This window comes from Mustelus asterias, chromosome 9, assembly GCF_964213995.1.
Source record: "Mustelus asterias chromosome 9, sMusAst1.hap1.1, whole genome shotgun sequence".
Lineage (NCBI taxonomy): Eukaryota > Metazoa > Chordata > Chondrichthyes > Carcharhiniformes > Triakidae > Mustelus > Mustelus asterias.
Window position 1 is genome coordinate 92,225,894 of NC_135809.1, and position 22,204 is coordinate 92,248,097.

The 22,204-nt window shown below is 46.9% G+C and overlaps 1 protein-coding gene across 11 annotated transcripts in view; it reads left to right on the forward strand.

Annotated features, from left to right (window-relative positions):
* The window catches only part of rab3il1 (RAB3A interacting protein (rabin3)-like 1), a 62,598-nt gene that overhangs the window by 28,179 nt on the left and 12,215 nt on the right, over positions 1 to 22,204 (forward strand). For 7 of the 11 annotated variants that reach the window (XM_078220572.1, XM_078220578.1, XM_078220567.1 and 4 more), the window contains 7 exons: positions 7,192 to 7,447; positions 9,824 to 9,919; positions 11,177 to 11,254; positions 13,765 to 13,980; positions 17,534 to 17,662; positions 19,644 to 19,756; positions 19,849 to 19,872. In XM_078220572.1, the coding sequence (XP_078076698.1) occupies positions 7,262 to 7,447; positions 9,824 to 9,919; positions 11,177 to 11,254; positions 13,765 to 13,980; positions 17,534 to 17,662; positions 19,644 to 19,756; positions 19,849 to 19,872 (842 nt within the window). In that variant the 5' untranslated portion in view covers positions 7,192 to 7,261. The remainder of the gene's footprint in view (positions 1 to 7,191; positions 7,448 to 9,823; positions 9,920 to 11,176; positions 11,255 to 13,764; positions 13,981 to 17,533; positions 17,663 to 19,643; positions 19,757 to 19,848; positions 19,873 to 22,204) is intronic. The other 4 variants (XM_078220575.1, XM_078220569.1, XM_078220576.1 and 1 more) reach the window with 1 other exon arrangement.

Here is a 22,204-nt window from a genome sequence, read left to right on the forward strand (position 1 = left end):
TCCAGACTCTGCCACACACAATCTGTGGACACATCGAAAGTAAGTTGAAAAACAATCCTTAATTGAAACTTGTCGCCTCGTTCTGTCGAGTTATATGATTTTTAAAAAGGCCCTCATTGGGGGAAGTGAAAATGTGTTGTAATATTTTAGTTCCTCCACCACAACTGGTTCCTGTGTAATGATCAGTTGCTGCTTCTAAAAATAAGTCTTTGACAGAGTTGCTCTCACAGTGCAGTTCACTGTTGCTCACCTCGGTCCTGTCTCTCAAACAGGGAGATTATTCCAGGATTCACCCCATCCCCCATCTCTTGCACATATTTTGTACTGTGTAGCGAATATGGTGACCATATGCCACACGTTTGGAGTGTGTCAGAATCCTATTGCAAGACACTTAAACATACGTGAACAAATAGAATGAAGTTTACTTTGAATTTCTATTTGATGATGCAGCTTCTAACAAAACAACAAAACGTACCATTGTACAGGTGAGCAAAACCCTTGGTAATGGTTAGCTCTTTCCTTTGCGTTCTCTGCCGTCCACTCTCCAAGTTTCTGAAGATGAATCTACCAGATAGGCAGGAAGCCAAAGGCTCTTTCCACGTCAGTGACTCCCCCGCCCAAGCATCAATGAACTGGTTGGACATATTCTGCTTAAATACCACTTGTGATTCATGATATGAAGTGAACAAATTCTGGGTAAATCGTTACAAGCCCAGCTCCTGGGTTGGAGATGACAGCTTTGGACGTATTACTGGAGGTTTGATCATGTGACATTTGATCACTGAAGATATTGCATTTTCCTTCAGTTGAATGTCTCGACGATGGAGTAAATTATTTCAGCCTCTTTTGTAGAATACAAATGGAGATAATGTGACAGATTTATAAGGCAAAGCAAGTTTGAGTAATCCATTTCCAGAGCAGTTTGTAGGATAATACTGAGTTTTTATTCTTTATGAAGGCGAACCTTCCACTATTCCAAATTCTTTGACACTCACATTCCCAGTCTTTCCTCCTTTATTTTTCACTGCTCTTACCCTTTGCTGTTATCCTGACCCTCGTCCTTCCTTCCTTGTCAATCAGTGGTTCATGGTTGACCTGACCTGACCTCATTTCCTGTTCAGGATTCCACATTCTGGATAGATGAGGTTCCTGCTGAAGGCAAGCATTTCAAATAAAGTTTGTACCTTTTTATAACCATTGATTCTCGGCTCAATTACTGGGGAGCTGACTCGAATAGAACAGGATCATTTAATGAAAGAAAGGAAACATTTGACAGGAGGGACGAGGGCTGTGATATCTCTGGTGACGGACATCTTGTTTGCAGAGGCTGGCGAGAGCTCTGGAACACTGAGATCCTGCTGAATTTAATGGCAGGATCAACATTACTTCCCTCACCCCTCCACTATTTCCTTTTTGACAGCTGAGCAGAGAGACTGGCTGGGTGACCAGCTACCGAAGACTGCAGTTGGAAATGGTTGGGATGGTGATTGGGAAAGATAGTGAGGGGTCAAACTGACAATAGGGAATGAGGCGGGAAGGGGAGAGATTGTGGGATGGATGGGCTTTGAGTGGGGTGGAGGGAAAGCACTCCAGCTCCTCCTGACCCACAAGCAGTGCTATAAAATGTACTTGTCTTTTTGACCTGGCAGCTCCTGCCTTCTATTTTGCTGCCAGGTTTCCCGAGCCCTGGGAAATCCAGCTGGCCAGTGTCGAACTGAAATTTAGCTTCTAACTGCACTGAAACAGCTTTACTTAGATGGTATAAAATGTTCCATCTCTTGAGAATGGGGCATGATGACGTCTCGCAATGCACAACCGTAGAAATGGCCGCCTTCATCCCATCATAGGGTGGAGATGGGGCAGAGTTCCCCTCAAGCTAGCTAACAAAGTTGTGTTGTTAATGAGTCAGTTAATCATGGGATTTGTTAATAAGGTATAACAAATACTGTATAAAATGGTTTCTGTATAGGATCAGGCATGACTTGGGCAGTAGGTACCAGAGTCAGGTTGCTAGTAAACAGCCAGTAAGCAACTGGCCTTATCTTTGCAGACCTGTCTGCCAATGTCAATAGGCTTCCTGGGACATCACCTAGCCAAATGCACATTGGTGTCATTGACCATAAGGATCTGAGCAATGGCACCATGTGGTGTAGGGCCACCTCCTCCCTCAACCGATGGGGCAGGATTTTTGTGGACTGATGGGGTGGGATTGGAGACGGGAGGGCAGGTAGCTGGCACTAGCCATTATGGGGAAGGGCGATTTGGGGTAGCAATGGCTACTCGCTTGCGTGCTCCCTACGGTGTTGGCAGTGCAGCAGCTGCCTGGAGGCCGCTTCCTGGCGGTAACTTTCCACAATTAGTGGCCTGGCAGCTGTGGCCAGTTTTTGTTCAAATATGTGAAAAACGTCACCAAGATGGCGGTGCGCTCTTGTTCTCGCCTTTGCGAGACAGGCAGAGGATCGCTGCATCAGAAATTGTTCCAGATTTTGTTTAATAAAGTCAAAATTTAAGCAAGTAAATAAATAAAATCTGTATTTACAGAAATAAATATTCTAAGCCTTTTGAAACAGAAGGAAGACTTATTGCAGCCTCTCGACTATATTACTCATGGTCTGAACTCAGTTTGTATATACAGAGCGATGATTTCCTCATCTGCTGGAACTTTGACAAGCAAGTGGTGTAAAACCAGAAGAAATGTCATGAACATGGGATTCCTGTGGTGGCTCCCCTGAAGTTACAGATAAGCGAGCTCGACAGTGAAAATTCACCTCCTTTTGTGTATTGTGATTGTGATTTCAAGGGCAGCCACCAAGCCAGAACTAGACAGAGATGTTCCTCTGTCTGTTCTTGAGTCTTTGAGATGCAGCACACAGCGGTGTCAGGTTTGTTGTCCATTTGTGGGTAATGCTGTGGAATACAAACCTTTCCTCCACCCAACTCCAAGCAGCAGCACCTCATTGCCAGCTGTGGGATTGGCAGGATGGCCATTTACAGCCTGACTGCTAAGGTGAGGCCTTCAGTAAATGATTTTGTTTCAGCTATCAAGTGGCCTCTTTAAGTTATCCTTCTTCCTGTGTCCACCCCATGGTGCTGCAAATCTCCAATATGGTGACACCTGCAGATCACCCCAGCCTTTTGTTTTTTTGTATTTGGTTCCCCTGGCTTGTCCCAACTCTACCCACCCCTCCCCCACATGGTCACTGGTCCTCAGTGTTCAATGTTGCTCCCTCTGAGCACTGACCTCTGTTTTTCTGTTAACATATTCTGCTATCCTACCTTTGCCACTATTGACAATCTTCAGTCTCTAATGGCGCCATTAACAGCCCCTTTGTGTCATGTCCATGACACCTTTGCTAATGTCTCCTTGGCTCTGGTCTATCATCGACTTCCCATTCACTTTTTCCCCCAGGGTGCAAATCATTATATCTCTATCCATTTCCAGTTTTGTAGAAGACTCAATGGACTCGATGTTAACTCTTGTTCCTCTCTCCAGAGTTTATGCAGCATTTTTTTGTTTTCATATCATTGCTAACTTGCTGGGGTCCAATTTGCATATACTATGACCTGACAGGGTCAGAATGGTGAGCAGAGACTCATTTACTGTTCCTGTAGGAGTTGATGAAGAAACATCCAGCCCTTGATGAAGGGATGGAAAGGTTATTTATGTTTTAAAACCAGAAAATATTTGAAGTGCATAGCGGGTTCGTCAACTTCTAAAAGATAAAAATATATTCACATTTAGTGGGAACGTTGTCAGGGTTTAGTTTTTGATATTAATTTGCCCTTGCCCCCTCCTGAAAATATGTAAAAATACATTTTAAATGATTACATCAACGTACCCCTCAATCTAACCGATCTTCCTTTGAGGCATCCTTCACTTTCTGTCTGTCTTGGAACTTGGGAGCCATATTCAGCTATTTAGCCCCTTGAGCCTGTTCGCCCATCAGCTAGATCCTGGCCCACGGCTGGAACAGATGGCAGAGTCATTTTGCTTTCTCGTTGCCCCGCTCTTGGGACAATTGTAGCTGGAAAAGATTTTGACTCGCATTAACATGATGTGTCTGGGGGTTAGCTTTCTGTAAAAAGGTTTGTTGAAATCCATACAGCTACTTCATTTTTGTATTTGAAACCACGGACTTTTTCCTGATTTATTTTCTGTTTGACAAATTAGAGAATGTTCCCAATACGGGAAAATCTGTCAGATACATGTCCAAAGTTCCTGGGGAGAGAAGGATAGCAGACCTTCCGAGATTGCAAATCTGGAATGTACAGTGCTTGGGTCCCTTACCTTTCCCTTCTGGTGAAAGTGATGGGTTAGATATACCTATTGCTTTGTACTTTCTCTGGAGGCTCTTTGAATTGTCAGCAGCTATTTCTTCTAAGCCTTGGCCTGTTTCCTTGCTTCTTATCCAGCCTGGTCTCTATAGGGATGTTGACTGCTCCATCTTTTGACCCATTTGTACTTTTGGCTAACTGATGTGCGAGTCAGAAAAGACAAGGTCACCGCTCCAATGAAGCTGACTGCACTCATTGGCTGATGTCTTTTCTATTGCTTGCATTCACGTCCTATTCCTAAAATGGGAGTGTGTGTGTGAAAGTTGCTCACATCACTCACATAGAGCAGCCATTTAGCTTGAGGTGAAAAACTCCCATGCATTTGGTTTGATTGCGTCTCTCTCTCTGTGTCCCCCCTCCCTCTGCAGTAGAATCAGTCTGTAAGCACCAGCAGTCTTTCAGTAGGCAGCTGGATTCCAGCTCGGAAAACATTTTTGCTGAGTTTGATTCTGACTCTGAGCCCAATTCTCAATGTTCACTTTGTTTAAGGAAATGTAGTCAGCAGGAATAAGGGTGGCACGGCGGCATCGTGGTTAGCACTGCTGTCTCACAGCGCCAGCGACTCGGGTTCACTTCCAGCCTCGGGTCACTGTCTGTGGGGAGTTTTTAACGTTCTCCCTGTGTCTGCCTGGGTTTCCTCCGGGTGCTCCGGTTTCCTCCCACAGTCCAAAGATGTGCCGGTTAGGTGCTTTGCTTAATTGCCCCTTGGTGTCCCAAGATGTCTAGGTTAGGGGCATTAACCATGGTAAATGTGTGAGATTACAGGGCAGGAGAGAGGGCCTGGTGAGATACTCGGAGAGTCAGTGAAGACTTAATGGGCCGAATGGCCCCTCTGCACTGTAGGGATTCTATGAATAAGAATTATGGCTGATTTGAGTGTAGTGAGAACAATTGTAGTGTCCCAAAACCTCCCTGACTGAGACAAACTAACAGAGAGAGAGAGTGTGTGTACACAAAATCTCCATTTGGATATTTATCTGGGAGATGAACTGTGGAATATACTGTTCTGTGGCCTGCATAACAGTGTGTCTCTGTGAGAGCTGAATAAGATATTATTAGCCTGAATATAGAGCAGCTACTAAAGGTCTGAGCCTCCTGCACTGCTGTTATACCAGTGGACTGGGACCTGTTGATGTTGCCACGGGCAGTCCTCCCAGCTCCAATGCTCAGTGTGGAATGATCCCTGTGCTGATTCTTGACTGTGACCACCGCACCCCCCCCCCCCCCTCCACCACCCCCACCCCAGTGATTATATTCCTGTGGATCACAGTTCAGGGCGGGGGTGATTGATATCAAGCTTGGGTTTAAAAAGCCTGCAGATTATAGATTGAGGGAAAGAAATAATTCACCAACTTCCTGGGGAGGAATGAGTTAGTGGACCACTGTGTAGTGGACAAGGAAAGTTTATTTATTAGTGTCACAAGTCGGCTTACATTAACACTGCAATGAAGTTACTGTGAAATTCCTCTAGTCGCCACACCCCGGTGCCTGTTTGGTACACTGAGGGAGAATTTAGCATGGCCAATGCAACTAATCAGCATGTCTTTCGGACTGTGGGAGAAAACCGAAGCATCCGGAGGAAACCCTCACAATTACGGGGAGAATGTGCAGACTCCGTACAGGCAGTGATCCAAGCTGGGAATCGAATCTGGGTCCCTGGTGCTGTGAGGTAGCAGTGTTAACCACTGTGCCACCCTTACCATATAGCACTGATGGAGGGAGGAGGAAAGGTTGATGAGTTTTGACAGTAACCCATTTAATTCCCTGACCTTTCTCTTAATTCATGTAAATTGGCAGTGAATATTTGCATCATATGTGAGTCATTAAACCTGTGTTTCTAAATCTCTGGGCATATTCCATTATTTTTGGATATAATTACGTAAGAAGTATTGAAATTAGGAAGATGGAGTGCAGTCTACATGTTGCTGTAAACCGTCTGACAACCAGAGAAATCAGTAAGAGTTTTAACAACAACAGGTTAAAGTCCAACAGGTTTATTTGGTAGCAAACTACCAAATCAACCTGTTGGACTTTAACCTGGTGTTGTTAAAACTCTTACTGTGTTCACCCCAGTCCAACGCCGGCATCTCCACATCATGACCCAGAGACATGACAGTGCAGGGGGTGGGGAGAGCAATTACTTGGACCTTTAAAAGGCTACGAAACCTGTGGTGGAATTGCTTGCAGTTTGTCAGTGCAGATGGGAGAAGAATGGCTGGGTCACTGGGTTATTGTCAGGATGATGGTGCCTGAGAATTATACCTCCAGCAGGAGGCAGTGTCTGCGTGAGAGAAAGAACTTTGGGGATTAAGTCCCCAGATATCCATTGGATATATGGTGTGTGCTCGCCATCTAGTGTTTACCATGGGAACTGTCTTGATCTGGTTTTGGAGGGGGGTTTATTTCAGTAAAATGCCACAGGCTGTAGCCAATGTTACCTTCACTGTTCTATAATTGTTAGTCCTTGTTGATGTGTGGACCCACAACTCCCCTCTATTTATCTTTTTAGGTAGAGTTTGTTTTTTTTGTCCTTCTCTCCTGTTTCCCTTTACATTTCTGCTATTCTTTTACTCTATTTTTCCCTTGTTCCCTTTCTCTAGTGTAGATCTTTACCTTTGTTTCGTGGTCTATTTCTTCCATTTTATTGTGCTCTCTTTAACCCCTACCCCCTGGTTCTTTTCCCCTTGTGTCTCTAAGCCTCTTTCTCTCTCACCCATTTCCTTCATTTCTCTCTCATTGCCTTCCCCCTTATCTGTTTGTAGTTTTTGTACCTTGACGCAGCGCTGTGTTGTTTAGACTGGGATGGACCTGCTCCAATGGCCTGGCTACATGAGTTCCTGTTTGTCTTTCTCTCAGGGATCAGAAGCCAGCAGCTGGGAGCCAGTGTTTTGCCGGGAAGCGAGTGCTGGGTACCTGGAAGGAAGCGATGCCTGTGGATGATGAAGCCGGCTCGGAGCAGCACGCAGCAAAGCCTCAGCAGGAAAACTCTGAGCCCATGACTGAGGAGATGCTTCGCAATGCCTACCACCTGTCCCGGCTACGCAGTTCCTCCGTGGAAATCCGGGAGAAAGGGTCGGAGCGGCTAAAGGAAGAGCTGGCGAAGGCGCAGAGGGTAAGAGGGCACAGCCCTGTGTGATTTTTAGTTTGAAGTTTATTTATTAGTGTCCCAAGTAGGCTTGCATTAACACTGCAATAAAGTTACTGTTAAAATCCCCTAGTGGCCACACTCCGGTGCCTGCTCGGGTCCACTGAGGGAGAATTTAGCATGGCCAATGCACCCTAACCAGCACATCTTCCAGACTGTGGGAGGGAACACCTGAGTACCCGGAGGAAACCCCCACAGACACAGGGAGAACGTGTAAACTCCACACACACAGCGACCCGAGGCTGGAATTGAACCCGGGTTCTTGGCGCTGTGAGACAGCAGTGCTGACCACTGAGTCACCATGCCGCCCTAAAGCAGAGCTTCAGCTGTTTGTACTGGAGTGACTGAATCCGATATTTCATTGTGGATGGAGATGACAGATGGGAGAAGTGTAGTACCAGCACTGGGGTGGCACACTGGTTAGCACTGCTGCCTCTCAACGCCAGGGACCTGAGTTCAATTCCCAGCTTGGGTCACTGCCTGTGTGGAGTTTGCACGTTCTCCTTGTGTCTGCGTGGATTTCCCCTCTCAGTCCAAAGATGTGTGGGTTAGGTTGATAGGACATGCTAAATTGACCCTAGTTCGGGGGGATTATCAAGGTAAATATGTGGGATAGGGTGTAATTGTTGGCTGGATGGCCTCCTTTTTGTATTGTAGAGATTCTATGTTTAGACAGAATAAAGTGGGAGTGATGGAGTTTGGAGTTTAAAGTCCACTATATAGTCTGTGTGGAGTTTGCACGTTCTCCCAATGTCTGCGTGGGTTTCCTCCGGGTGCTCCGGTTTCGTCCCGCAGTCCAAAAGACGTGCTGGTTGGGTGCATTGGCCATGCTCAATTGTCCCTTAGTGTCCCGATATGCGTAGGTTAGAGGAATTTGCAGGGTAAATATGTGGGGTTACTGGGATAGGGCCTAGATGGGATTGTTGTCGGTACAGATGCGATGGGCCAAATGGCCTCCTTCTGCACTGTGGGGATCTATGATATCGTTATCGATTTGTGAGGAAGGAAATGTCATCGTACTGTTCTCGGGCATATAATGTTTCAAACTGAAAGCGGTGGAGAAATTCTATACGTTATATCTGCATTACCATGTGTCGAAAGGTTTTTAGACCAGCCCATCTGATTTGAAGGTGTTACACAAAGATTTAAAATGAGCAACTGCTCACCAATAAATCAACCATCACCTTTGAAAAGCATAAAAATACAACTGAAAATCAGTCCTGCTGCTTTTTTTTTTCTAGGCTTGATAACCTTGAAGTTGGGCAGGGGTGGAGGGGGGGGGGGGGGGGCGGAGCCTGAGGGTTAAATAACAACTACCAATCAATGGATGAAGCTTCCAAAGACCTGTAGTTAGCCTTTAATTGAGCTCGTGAAATATCCATTTCCTATTTGACTTTGTAACTGGAGTGTGAAAGTCCAGTTTGAGTGTAGCTCCATCGACAGCAGCACCCGCTAGAATGTGTTTAACCTTCCTGGCCAACAACACAGCTGATCCTCTGTGCAGGATCAGAATGCTAATCGTGTTCGTTTTTAACGTGTCACCTTTTCCAAATGAAAATTCCTCCCTTCGGTCTTCGTTTGTTAAGTCATTCTGGGCACAGCTCTCGGATCCTGTCATCATGTCCATTCTTCACCATGAGTCCAGACATTGATTTCTGACAACTCCCACTGTGGCTGAAGCTGGGCAAGGCGATGGCCTAGTGGTATTATCGCCAGACTATTAATCCAGAAACTCAGCTAATAAAGTTCTAGGGACCTGGGTTCGAATCTCGCCACAGCAGATGGTGGAATCTGAATTCAGTAAAAGATATCTGGAATTAAGAATCTACTGATGACCATGAAACCATTGTCGATTGTTGGAAAAACCCATCTGGTTCACTAATGTCCTTTAGGGAAGGAAATCTGTCGTCCTTACCCGGTCTGGCTGACATGCGACTCCAGAGCCACAGCAATGTGGTTGATTCTCAACTGCCCTCGGGCAACTAGGGATGGGTAATAAATGCTGGCCAGCCAGTGATGCCCATGTCCCACGCATGAATTTAAAACTCCTCCCCTCCCCCAATATCCATTCACACAAATATTTATTGCCCAGTGTGCCTGATGGTGATTTGGAGCTTGAGGCCAAAGCCATTGGTGTGAATAAGAATGATTTGTCTGTCTGTCTGTCTGATCCTGGGTGTATTAAGCTAACTTAGTACAGGGTGGGTTAGAGTCTGGAGCCAGTTCTGGTTCCGCATTGAGCCAGATGATACATTTGCCCTCTGAGCCGTTGGGGGTGAGGGGTCGGGAGGATGGCGGTCCCCGCTGATGTGACTGTGTGACGTGTCTTCCTTCCCTGTTCAGGAGCTGAAGTTGAAGGATGAAGAATGCGAGAAACTGTCTAAGGTGCGGGAGCAGTTGGAGCAGGAACTGGAGGAGCTGACGGCGAGTCTCTTTGAGGTACTGCCAACTTCCGGCAGCGGGATGTCAGACTATTAGTTGGACAGACTTCACCCAATTCCTGGGTGGCTGATGCCTGAGCGCCCTCCTCTCTGGGCAGTGGGTATCTGAGGGATCCTGACTTACCAGGTGCGTGGCACCCATGGGTCACTCTGCCCAAGCGTGTGGTGCCCGAGGATTCAGTCAAGTGGGTTTGGTTGAGGGTGGTTGCCAGTGAGTGACTATAATCTACATCTGTGGAAGTTAAAAAGTTCAGATTGAAGTTTCATAGTTTGGAAGTTAAATTGTGCAGAAATTAGTGTTCAAATTAAAAATTTCATGCTTTCTCTGTACAGTAGTGGAAAATATTTATCAGCTCACTGACCTTCAAAAGGAATCAGTCTCTGCTATTTTTTCATAGGCCCCATAACATTTTCCTTTTTCGGCCTTCACCAGAGGGTGAGCAAGACCAGATTTTTCCAGAACAAATACCAAAGGCGAGATATGGGGATATGCTATGCAAATGAAGGATTAGCAGAAGTCAATTTTTCATCGAATGAGAAAGGGCGAAAAGCTGGGATTTGATTGGCAAATATGTATGTCGATGAATGATGTGAAAAATCTCTCATTCGTGATTTGCTGTAATTGACTAAAACTGCTGAGCTGTTTCTCTGTAACCTCGGAACTGCTCCGGCCATCCCGTGTTGGCCGTAGAGAGTTCTCCTTGTGCACAAGTAATTAAAGACCTTGCATTGGATGCATGGTGTCCAGCACTGTTTGTGTAAAGAGACGACTGAGTGCCTTTAGATTGCTGTTACCCAAGAAAATTCTGACACATCCTCCCGACAAAAATGATAAACGGATGAAATGGGCCTGTAGGAAGGTATTGCACATTGGACTCCCAGAAATTTAACCACTCTGATGATCAGCATTGGCTGCGCTTGTGAATCGTGTGTTCAGTCATTGTTGGCCTTCCGGATCCCACCATTGTTCTTTATGAACTTTTAAATTCATCAAATTGTTCTCCTCGACTCGGCTATTCGGAAAGTGGAGAGATTAGATTCACCACAGGCCCAAACCAATGATGAGTGGAGCCTGACTATGTTGTTGACCAAGAAGCTGTGTGACCTTTGACCCAGTCTGTGTTTTCTGGGACTCTTGGGCGCTTGACACAAATACATTATTAATCCGAACTTGTTCTCCACCGCGCCCTGATCCACTCCCTTTCTTGCCAGACCCACGCTCGCGGTCAGTAATGGTTCCTTTTCTTATGAACAGGAAGCACACAAGATGGTGCGGGAAGCAAACACTAAACAGGCCACAGCTGAGAAGCAACTCAAGGAAGCACAAGGGAAGGTAGGTAACCACTCCCCGTGGTGTGGTCCTGTAAATTTCCTTGGCATGGCAGATGCCTCATGGGCTGGATTGACAGCGTCAAGCTGCGGTAACCTTCACTGCTTCAGGAAGGGTCATCCCTGATCCGAGATGTTGACCATAGGTCACTGAGCAGGAGATGTTTCCTCTCGCTTGTCCACGTATTTGTTAACGAGGTAATACATGTAGGTCCTGAAGTTCTGTTGAGTGTAGTCAAGAAGCTTCAAGTTTCTTTGCAGTATTTGATCGAGGCATAGATTACAAAAGCAGGGAGGTCATGTTGGAGTTGTATAGAACTTTGAGGCAACAGCTAGAGTACTGTGTGCAGTTCTGGTCGCCACATTATAGGAAAGGTGTGAACGCACTGGAGGGGTGCAGAGGAGATTCACCAGGATGTTGCCCGGGATGGAATATTTAAGTAATGAAGAGGGGTTGGATAGGCTTGGGTTGTTTTCATTGGAGCAGAGAAAACTGAGGAGCAACCTGATCAAGGTGTACAAGATTATGAGGGGCATGGACAGAGTGGATAAGGAGCAGTTGTTCCCCTTAGTTGAAGAGTTAGTCATGAGGGGATATAGGTTCAAGGTGAGGGGCAGGAGGTTTAGGGGGATGTGAGGAAAAACGTTTTTACTCAGAGGGTGGTGACGGTCTGGAATGTGCTGTCTGGGAGGGCGGTAGAGGTGGGTTGCCTCAGATCCTTTATAATGTACGTGGATGGGCACTTGGCACATCATAACATTCAGGGCTATGGGCCAAGTGCTGGTGGGTGGGAGTTTAGGTGTTCCTTGCATGTCGGTGCAGACTCGATGGGCCAACGGGCCTCTTCTGTGCTGTCTGATTCTATGATTTACTGGACCTCAAACTCCAATCCCTTGTAGATGCCTTGGCAAAATTCTAAAGAGACAGAGGCTGCAGGGTTATGAGATTGGCTGAGGGTTGGAGAGCTGGAGTGAATAGTTGTTTTCCAGATTGGTTGATGTGATGTCCTTTAGGGATCACTGCATTAAAAAAAAATATCTATCAAAGATTACAGATGAAACGTGGAAATGTAGCAGGTGGTGAGGGGAATAGTATCAGACTTCAGGAGGAGGTAACCAGAGCAGCGAGAGGGACGATGGAATTTGATGCAGAGAGCAGTGTAAAGTAATTAGTTTTAGGAAGAGTGAGAAGAGGCAATATTAAATAAATGGTGCAATTTTAAAATTTGGAGCAACAACATGGAGTCCTGGGGTGTGTATGTGTACAGATACTTGAAGGGAGGCAGGAGGAGTTGAGAAGGCTGCTTTTAAAAAAAAATAGGGATAAGGATAGGGATAGTTTATAAATGGAAGTGTAGAATCTTAAAAGGAAACAAACTGTGCAAAACCTTAGACAAACTGGTTAGTGCATGGCTCAATATTCTGGGCACTAAACTTTAGGACAGCTGTCAAAGCATTGGGGAAGCGGGTAAGAGGGCACGGGGAGCCAGATTCGAGGGCGCTGGCGAGCGGCATTGGAATGGCACTGGGGATAAAGAATTTATTTATGTGGAGGCTGTTCTCTTTAGTGCAGAGAAAATTGATAAGATTTGACAAGGATATTCATAATTTGGGGAAGGTTTTGTAAATCAAAAGAAACAGTTTCCAGTGACAAATGATTTGGTGAGCGAAAGCCACGGGTTGAACATAACAGTCAAAAGAACCCAAGGCAGCACGCGGAAACTATGTTTGCACAGTGAGTTATTCTGATCTGGAATGTACTGCCTGAAAGGGTGATGGGAGCAGATTCATATCCAAAAGCTAATTTGGTAAGTAGTTGCATGGGAAACATTTGCTGGGTTCTGGGGAAACACCAGCATAACTTTCTTTCCCAAAGTGCTGGCACTGGCATGATGGGCTGAATGGCCCCTGGTCAGTTGCAGATGGAAGATAACAGGTGTGGTGGTATAGTTGGTAGACATGTAATGGGAGTGGTTTTTAAGAATCTTTGGGCCTCCTCTGACCCCGACTCCTCTCCCTGTGTGATACAGATAGAGAAATCTCAGCACCTTCCTCGACATTGGTTAAAATAGCAATTGCAAATCATAGAAACCCCACAGTGCTGAAGGAAGCCATTCGGCCCATCGAGTCTGCACTGATCGGTGAAGTTATCAGGATTCAAGAAATACGTTATCTGTTCATTGGGAGAGTTCAATTTGGTTGGAAGAGCAAATTGAAATGGAAGAAAGGATAGAAGCAGGACATTAGCAGGAGATCCTTGGGACAAATGATAAAACATCCCACCTTTAACCTGCCCCCCCTCAGTTTCCATCAGACAGAGAGGGGTTAAAATCACTCCTTGTGTATCTGAGATAGAAAATATCCCAATCCTCTGTATTAACATTCCCCCATCCCCACCTTGTTTAAGCGCAACATTCACCAGAAAAGCGTGGCGTGTTTTTAGCCATGTGAGAATATTGCTGATGACTGGATGTTGTGTTGATTCCTCTGCCTCCTCTTCTCTCCCCATCTCAGATTGACGTGCTCCTTGCTGAGGTCACTGCACTGAAAACCCTTGTGATTACATCAACACCATCCTCTCCCAACAGGGAGCTGCACCCACAGCTCCAGACCCCCTCCAAAGCCGTCTTCAAGAAAGGCCACAGTCGCAACAAAAGCTTGAGCAGTGCCATCGTCACGGCGGCGACACAGAATACCCCGTTACAGCCAATCAGCAAGGATGGCAGGGAGGTGAGTGTGAAAAATAGGTCGGGGTGCCTCGCCTGTCTGCTTTCCCCCCCCCAAACCTTTCTCTTTGCTTGCTTGCCTTGCTCGCTGTCTGCCTGATTCTCAGCCCCAGTACAGCAACACCATCCTCAAAGTGAGGTTCTGATTCAGTGCCTTGTTCGATATGACAATCAGCAGAACGTTTCCAGGGCAACTATAACTGCCCCCAACCCAACCCACCCACACCCCCCCCCACTCCCCCTGCCAGTTTCAAGCAGGGTTTGGGTGTCTAACACAGAAAATGTAGTGGAAATCTTTCTATAGTTTGTGTAGCTGCCACCTCAGCCTGAACGCAATAAAATTCCAAAATCTCTCTTGCCTCCGTTTTATTATTTCATAGAATCCCTACTGTGCAGAAAGAGGCCATTCGGCCCATCAAGCCTGCACCTACAACAATCCCACCCAGGCCCTATCCCCGTAACCCCACATATTTACCCTACTAATCCCACTGAAACTAGGGGGCAATTTAGCATGGCCAATCAACCTAACCCGCACGTTATTGGACTGTAGGAGGAAGCTGGAGCACCTGGAGAAAACCCACGCAAATACAGGGAGAACGTGCAAACTCCATGCAGACGGTCACCCAAGCCGGGAATCGAATCTGGGTCCATGGCGCTGTGAGGCAGCGGTGTTAACCACTGTCACCGTGCCGCCCAAATTATAGACCAACAGTGCAACACTCCCTCAGTACTTGGGATCAGGTCTCTGGAGTTGAACTCACAACCTTGTGACTCAGAGGCAAGAGTGCTACTCACGAAGCCGTGGCTGATCCCACGATTTGATTTCCCTCATGACTGTGCATTATTCGAAAGTTTGTGCGGGAGGGGAGTGGACCTGGGTTAGGGTCAGTGCTTGGGCCTGTGGAGGTGAGGCTCACTCCGTTACCCTGCTCTGTGGGAACAGTATCTTCTCTTGTTTACTGTCAGCCAAACCGGGGGAGGATGGTGGCAAGGCGGGGAAATGCCACTGACATAGTCATTCCGAGGTCCAGGTGAATGCTGTGGGGACGCAAGTTCAAATCCTACCACGGCAACTGTTGCAGTTTAAATTCAATTAATAAAATTAGGAATTGAAAGCTAGTCACATTGTAGCCTAAAACCCCCCCCCCCATCTGACTCACTGATGTCTCTTTGATGGAAGGAAATCTGTCATCCTTACCTGGTCTGACCTACCTGTGACTCTAAACGCTCAGCAATGTGCTTGACTCTTAACTGTCCTCCGAAATGGCCTAACAAGCCACTCAGTTCAAGGACAATTGGGGATGGGGCAATAAATGTTGACCCAGCCAGCGCTGCCCACATCCCAGGAAAGAAACAATGAAAAAATAACTAACATTGACTATTGCAGGGTTGTAGAAATGGATGGAGCTGGAGCCCTATCGCCCTATGGTAATACTATAACGGCACTGCAGCTAGCAAAGCTGAATTCACACGGCTCCGTACTCGGTCGATCTAATCGTGTTGTGATTATTAAACCAACAAAAACTTGATATTCTACGGGGAGACCTTTGGCAAAAAGCAGGCCAGGGTCAAAGTTCACAAAGCATCTTTATACAAATGGGCACAAGGGTGTTGTTGTTTGGAAGATATTTGCCGTTTTATCTGAGGGAACAGTGTTTGATGGACTTGGAACAAAAGAATGGGTGTAAAACCGAATTTAAAAAACTGAATTTGCACACCAGCCTGGGCCTGTGGATTCCTTATCCCATGTATTTGGTGGTTAAAGTTCCTGCATTCTCGCTTTACTCTAATACCCACCTTTCACCCTCCCCCAATGCTCACTTTTACAGGCACAGTGAGTTGAATTGTCAATGAAGTGGTTCTGGTGTTAGCCTGTCTTGTCTTGTCTCTGGTCTTTTGGTCAATTCCCTGTCTCTCTCTGTTCTAATACTCTAACTCTTACTAACACTGGTTTTTCATGGTGCTCCTGAAGGCAGGAGTTCCCACTCTCCTCTCTCTGCTGCTGTGCATTGTACCTGGGAGGGCGATTTATGTCACACCTGAACCGTATGAGCATCTCACCCAGCCATCGTCGATGCAGGAGCATCAGGTACTTTTGCCGCCTTGTGCTCTGAAAGCCCTGTTACCCACTGTCACTGTCTGAAAGAATTCTCTTTGTATAGTCATTTATTTCTCTTGATCTCAAGATAGAAAGGATTTTCGGGGAGGTGTGGGGTCAGTTTATGGAGGGGGGAAGATGGAGTGGTGGGTTGGGTTTATGGGGGCGATTGGTGGGGTGAGGGGTGCGTTGAGGTGGGTTTTGCAGAGGGGGCATTAGGGTGATGAGGTGGGGTTATGGAGGGGGAAATGGTGTAGGGGATTTATGGGGGGGGGGTGTGTTGGGGAGAAGGGGTGGATTATAGCCCCTGACCATTCACCTCCAGCCCAGGAAGTAGATTGAAAGTTCTCTTTATCATCTGGTTCTAAGGGAAAGGGGTTAGTGCTTGCTCAGTGAGTGTGATTTACAGCACAGACTTTTGGCAGGATATCATCTGGAATTCAGCAACAACTTATAATGATCGCTAGAAGACTGAAACAGGAAGTTAGAAAAAGAGGAGGAATTAAATGCGCCTTTGGATTAAGAGCAGGTCTGTGATGTTTGCATCAGTCTGTTCGAACTCAACGGTATTGCCTCCCTCATTAACACCCCATCGACTGGATCTACCAACGCAACCCAACCCATCATTGACTGGGTCACACCCCCTCCCTCTAACTCATCATCGACTGGGTCACGCCCCTTCATTAACCCATCATTGAATGGGGCACCCCCCTCCCTTATTAACTCATCATTGACTAGGTCACGCCCCCTCCCTCATTAACCCCTCATTGACTGGGGCACCCCGCCTCCCTCATTAACCCATCATCGACTGGGTCACCGCCCTCTCTCATTAACCCATCATCGACTGGATCCAGTCCCTTCCTCATTAACCCATCATCGACTGGGTCACTCTCCCTCATTAACCCATCATCGACTGGGGCACACCGCCCCCCCCCCTCATTAACCCATCATTGACTGGGGCACCCCCCTTCCCTCATCATTAACCCATTAACCCATTATCGATTGGTTTCCACCCCACTCAACCCATCATTGACTGGGGCACCCCCCCTCCCTCATTGACTGGGGCACCTCCCCTCCTTCATTAACCTATCATCGACTGGGGCATCCCCTTCTGCCCCCCCCCCCCCCAATTAACCCATTATCGAATGGTCCCCTCCCCAGACTGGGGCACCCCCCCCGCCCGCCTCAGCGCTCTCCCTCGTTTAACCCATTGGGCCAGGATTTTGTTTGGCTATGCTGCATTCTGTGGTAGAATAGCTTGTTGACATCTGCTGGTTATAGTTTTGATTGGTTATTTGGTATGTGTGTGTGGGGTTTTACCACAGTGAGGGTCAGTGTTGAAGGGGGTTAAGGAGGAAGACGAGTCAGTATATTGGGCATCGGGAGGAGATTCTTGTCTGCCTGTTGAGGTTGGATCTGAAAGCTGTTGTTCCTGATGCCTCTGACCTGCTGCTTTCAGATTGACCTGATTTTATTTGAAGAGTTCCAGGCGTGGAAAGAGGAACCAACCCTGGACAAGGCTTGCCCGTTCTTGGAGAGGATTTACCAGGAGGACATCAGTCCGTGTCTCTCCTTTGCCAAACATGAGGTGAGTTTTAACCTTTGGGATGAGCTGTCACCAGACAGAGCGAGGTGATTGCCTGGGTGCCAGTAATCTGGAGGATGAACATTTATTCTGTACCCCGTAGATCTCACCCTGTCCAGATGCATCTGAGGTGTCTCGGGATGATCTGCCTTGACGTTGGGTTTTGAGTTTCTCAAATTGGGTTTCTGGCCAAATCAAGGGAATTGGCACTTTCAGGATTTATAAATTTACTCAAATTAACAACTTTTGACCATCATTTTCCCTTCTGCCTCCTAAGCCTACTTGTGACAATAATAAATAAACTTTAAAACTGCCTCAGGATGTGTTTTCTTATTAAAATACAACTTGTATTGATTGGAGGGCACGTTTATAGGGTAACAAAGATGAATGTAATCAGTTACTTTTTGAAAGTAAGGTACAGTAACTGGAGTGTGGAATGGGGTGGAGATGCCGGCGTTGGACTGGGGTAAACACAGTAAGAGTTTTAACAACAGGTTAAAGTCCAACAGGTTTATTTGGTAGCAAATGCCATTAGCTTTCGGAGCCCTGCTCCTTCATCAGATGGAAATCATAGAAATCATAGAAACCCTACAGTGCAGAAGGAGGCCATTCGGCCCATCGAGTCTGCACCGACCACAATCCCACCCAGGCCCTACCCCCACATATTTACCCACTAATCCCTCTAACCTACGCATCCCAGGACTCTAAGGGGCAATTTTTAACCTGGCCAATCAACCTAACCCGCACATCTTTGGACTGTGGGAGGAAACCGGAGCACCCGGAGTAAACCCACGCAGACACGAGGAGAATGTGCAAACTCCACACAGACAGTAACCCGAGCCGGGAATCGAACCCGGTACCCTGGAGCTGTGAAGCAGCAGTGCTAACCACTGTGCTACCGTGCCGCCCATGGAGTGGATATCTGCTCTCAAACAGGGCATACAGAGACACAAAATCAAGTTACAGAATACTGATTAGAATGCGAATCTTTACAGCTAATCAAGTCTTAAAGATACAGACAATGTGAGTGGAGGGAGCATTAGGCACAGGTTAAAGAGATGTGTATTGTCTCCAGACAGGACAGCCAGTGAGATTCTGCAAGTCCAGACAAGCTGTGGGGGTTACCGATAGTGTGACATGAACCCAAGATCCTGGTTTAGGCCGTCCTCATGTGTGCGGAACTTGGCTATCAGTTTCTGCTGAGTTTCGCTGAGCGCTCCGAAAGCTAATGGCATTTGCTACCAAATAAACCTGTTGGACTTTAACCTGGTGTTGTTAAAACTCTTAGTGTGGAATGGGCCCAGAGCTGCTTCCTGTTGCTGCCTTGTGTATAACTCCAGAGAAGCAGTCTGCATCAGGACATGAAACCCGAGACTGAGGAATTTGAGAAGATAGGTGAGAGGATGGGGGGGTAAAACCCTTTGTAATTATTTGACTTTTAACTATTTTTCAATCCACAAAAGGGTAAAATGAATCTCTTGTGAACAAATGGAAAATTCTTCGGGTTAATGTTTTTTTGTCTCTTTTTGATGGCTTTCCCCTTCCATCTTTATTATATATCTGCTCTGTGACTGAATGTCTTGCTGCTTCTGTTAATGTGCCTCTCTGTGTCTATCTCTTTTGCTCTTTCAATGGCATGCTGTGTCTCCCCACCCCCAATCTGTGCTGTGTCCCTGTCTTGTACTCTCTCTCACGCTCTCTCTCACGCTCTCTCTCACGCTCTCTCTCACGCTCTCTCTCACGCTCTCTCTCACGCTCTCTCTCACGCTCTCTCTCACGCTCTCTCTCACGCTCTCTCTCACGCTCTCTCTCACGCTCTCTCTCACGCTCTCTCTCACGCTCTCTCTCACGCTCTCTCTCACGCTCTCTCTCACGCTCTCTCTCACGCTCTCTCTCACGCTCTCTCTCACGCTCTCTCTCACACTCTCTCTCACACTCTCTCTCACACTCTCTCTCACACTCTCTCTCACACTCTCTCTCACAGCTGACGGAAGCAGTCCAGGCTGCTGTGGAGAGCAACACTTTGAGTATCGAGCCAGCTGCGGCTCAAGCGTTGCCAGTAGTCAAGGCCTCAGCGATAGAATGTGGAGGACCAAAGTAAGGACGTGTTCTTCCTTCATTTCTTTTGATCTGATTGGTGTTAATTGGTCTGATTTGCTTCTTGATGTAATGTTCTTTCTCTCTTCTAGTGGGTGGCGGGCTGAAGTATTGACGTAAGTGTTTACATAGATATCCCTGATCCTAATGCCCATTAACTCTTGTTTGCGTCCAGCTTTTACTCACAGTATTAATACCGCTTCTGCAAACTCCTCATGACTCATAAATCCTATTATTCTGGGGCTGTGGTGCTGCAGAATGCCTGTTCTCTGGGATTAAATCTAATTCACATTGGTGCAATTCGCACCTTCTCTGCCTGCTGGCTGCAACGTTCCAGAGTAAAATGAATGGGACATTTGTAATTCCAGCTGTAGTGGCCATCAGCCTATACATCATGAAACTGGCTCTAAATTGCCGCTCCCGAGCTGCAGGATGGCTGATAGAAAACGCATGATCTTGCGTTGTTGCAGCAGAGGCTGTGAACCTGGATGGACTGAAGAATGTCACTGGCACAGAGAAGCGCAGATGTATTCAAACATGTTCCGTGGGCCTTTGCGAGAGGACCTGAGAGATCTGTGGGGGCAGAGATCCACTTGGAAGAACAAAACAGGAACCACCACTGTCTGCAAATTCCCATCCCAAGTCACAAACCATCCTGACATGGAACAGTATCGCCGTTCCTTCATCGTGGTTGGGTCAAAATCCCAGAACTCCCTCCCTAGCAGCGCTGTGTGGAATCTCTTCAGCGCAATAGACTATAGCGGCTCGAGAAGGCTTCTCACCACTACCTTCTCGAGGGCAACGATGGCTGCTCAATAAATCATCTCCTTATCGGTGGTGCACAGAGCCCCTGAATGGATTAAAACCATTCCAATCTCTGTCTGTCACAGGAATTGATGTGGAGATGCCGGTGTTGGACTGGGGTAAACACAGTAAGAAGTTTAACAACAACAGGTTAAAGTCCAACAGGCTTATTTGGTAGCAAAAGCTTGTGGTTTTTGCTACCAAATAAACCTGTTGGACTTCAAATAAACCTGTTGGACTTTAATCTGGTGTTGTTAAACTTCTTACTGTGTCACAGGAATTGTCAGTATTTCTTAGTCTGTTGGCACGGGAAATGTTTTCCGTGATGACAACAGTTTTCTCTGGATAATTAACAATCTTCCAGAAATTAGGCGAAGAATCCATACAAGTGTATCTGTATCTGCAGAGGGGCCCCCTGTCTGTGTGTCTGTATTTGTATTTGGTGGGGGGTCTTCCTGTCTGTGGCCCTGATTTTACTGGCACGGTTGCCCGAGGCTCTCTCGATCGTGCCCGAGGCTCTCTCGATCGTGCCCAAGGATCGGGGAATGTTGTTCTGCGAGCCTCGCCCATCCCAGTTTCGGGGTGGCTGTGCTGGTAAAATCAGGGTTTGCGTGTCTGTATTTGTAATGGGGTTGGGGGGGGGGGGGGGGGGGGGGCGGAAGGCTTCCTGTTTGTGTTTGTATTTGTAGGGGGTGAGGGGACGGCACCCCCTGTGTGTGTTTGTATTTGGAGTGAGGGGGGAGGGTACCCCCTGTCTGTGTCTATATTTGAGGGGTTTGGGGCTGTGTGTGTGTGTGTATTTGTAGTGAGGGGAGGGCATGGGGTGGCGGAGGGCGCTTCCTGTCTGTGTATGGTGTGTTCGTAAGCACGACATCCAGAAGAGTTGATTTGCACGGATACTGTCTCAATTTGGTTCTGCAGTTCTGAAGATGTTCTGTAGAGGGTGATGAACAGTAAGAAGTCTCACAACACCAGGTTAAAGTCCAACAGGTTTATTTGGTAGCAAATACCATAAGCTTTCGGAGCACAGCTCAGAGGGTGATGAACACCAGCTTGTCAATAGTTTATTGAGCAGCATTGGTTCACTGCAATATCTAAACAAAAGGGAAAAAACAACTGATGATCTAACGTTCACCTAAACTGAGATATTTAACGAAAAGTGCAGAATAATGCTGCATTTTATCCTTCACCCTGTAACATTTATGCAATTCTGAACATTATTTCCTGCTGAGAAGCAAGATGTAACGATCGTATCCACAACAAGACAAGATTAGTTCAGTGGAAAGGGAAGTTGGGATAGTGAGTGTGGGGTCAGTTTGTGTAGACTGTTTCCCTGACGCAGTGACTGTGGGGTCAGTTTGTGTAGACTGTTCCCTGACGCAGTGAGTGTGGGGTCAGTTTGTGTAGACTGTTTCCCTGACGCAGTGAGTGTGGGGTCAGTTTGTGTAGACTGTTTCCCTGGCGCAGTGAGTGTGGGGTCAGTTTGTGTAGACTGTTCCCTGACGCAGTGAGTGTGGGGTCAGTTTGTGTAGACTGTTTCCCTGACGCAGTGAGTGTGGGGTCAGTTTGTGTAGACTGTTTCCCTGGCGCAGTGAGTGTGGGGTCAGTTTGTGTAGACTGTTTCCCTGGCGCAGTGAGTGTGGG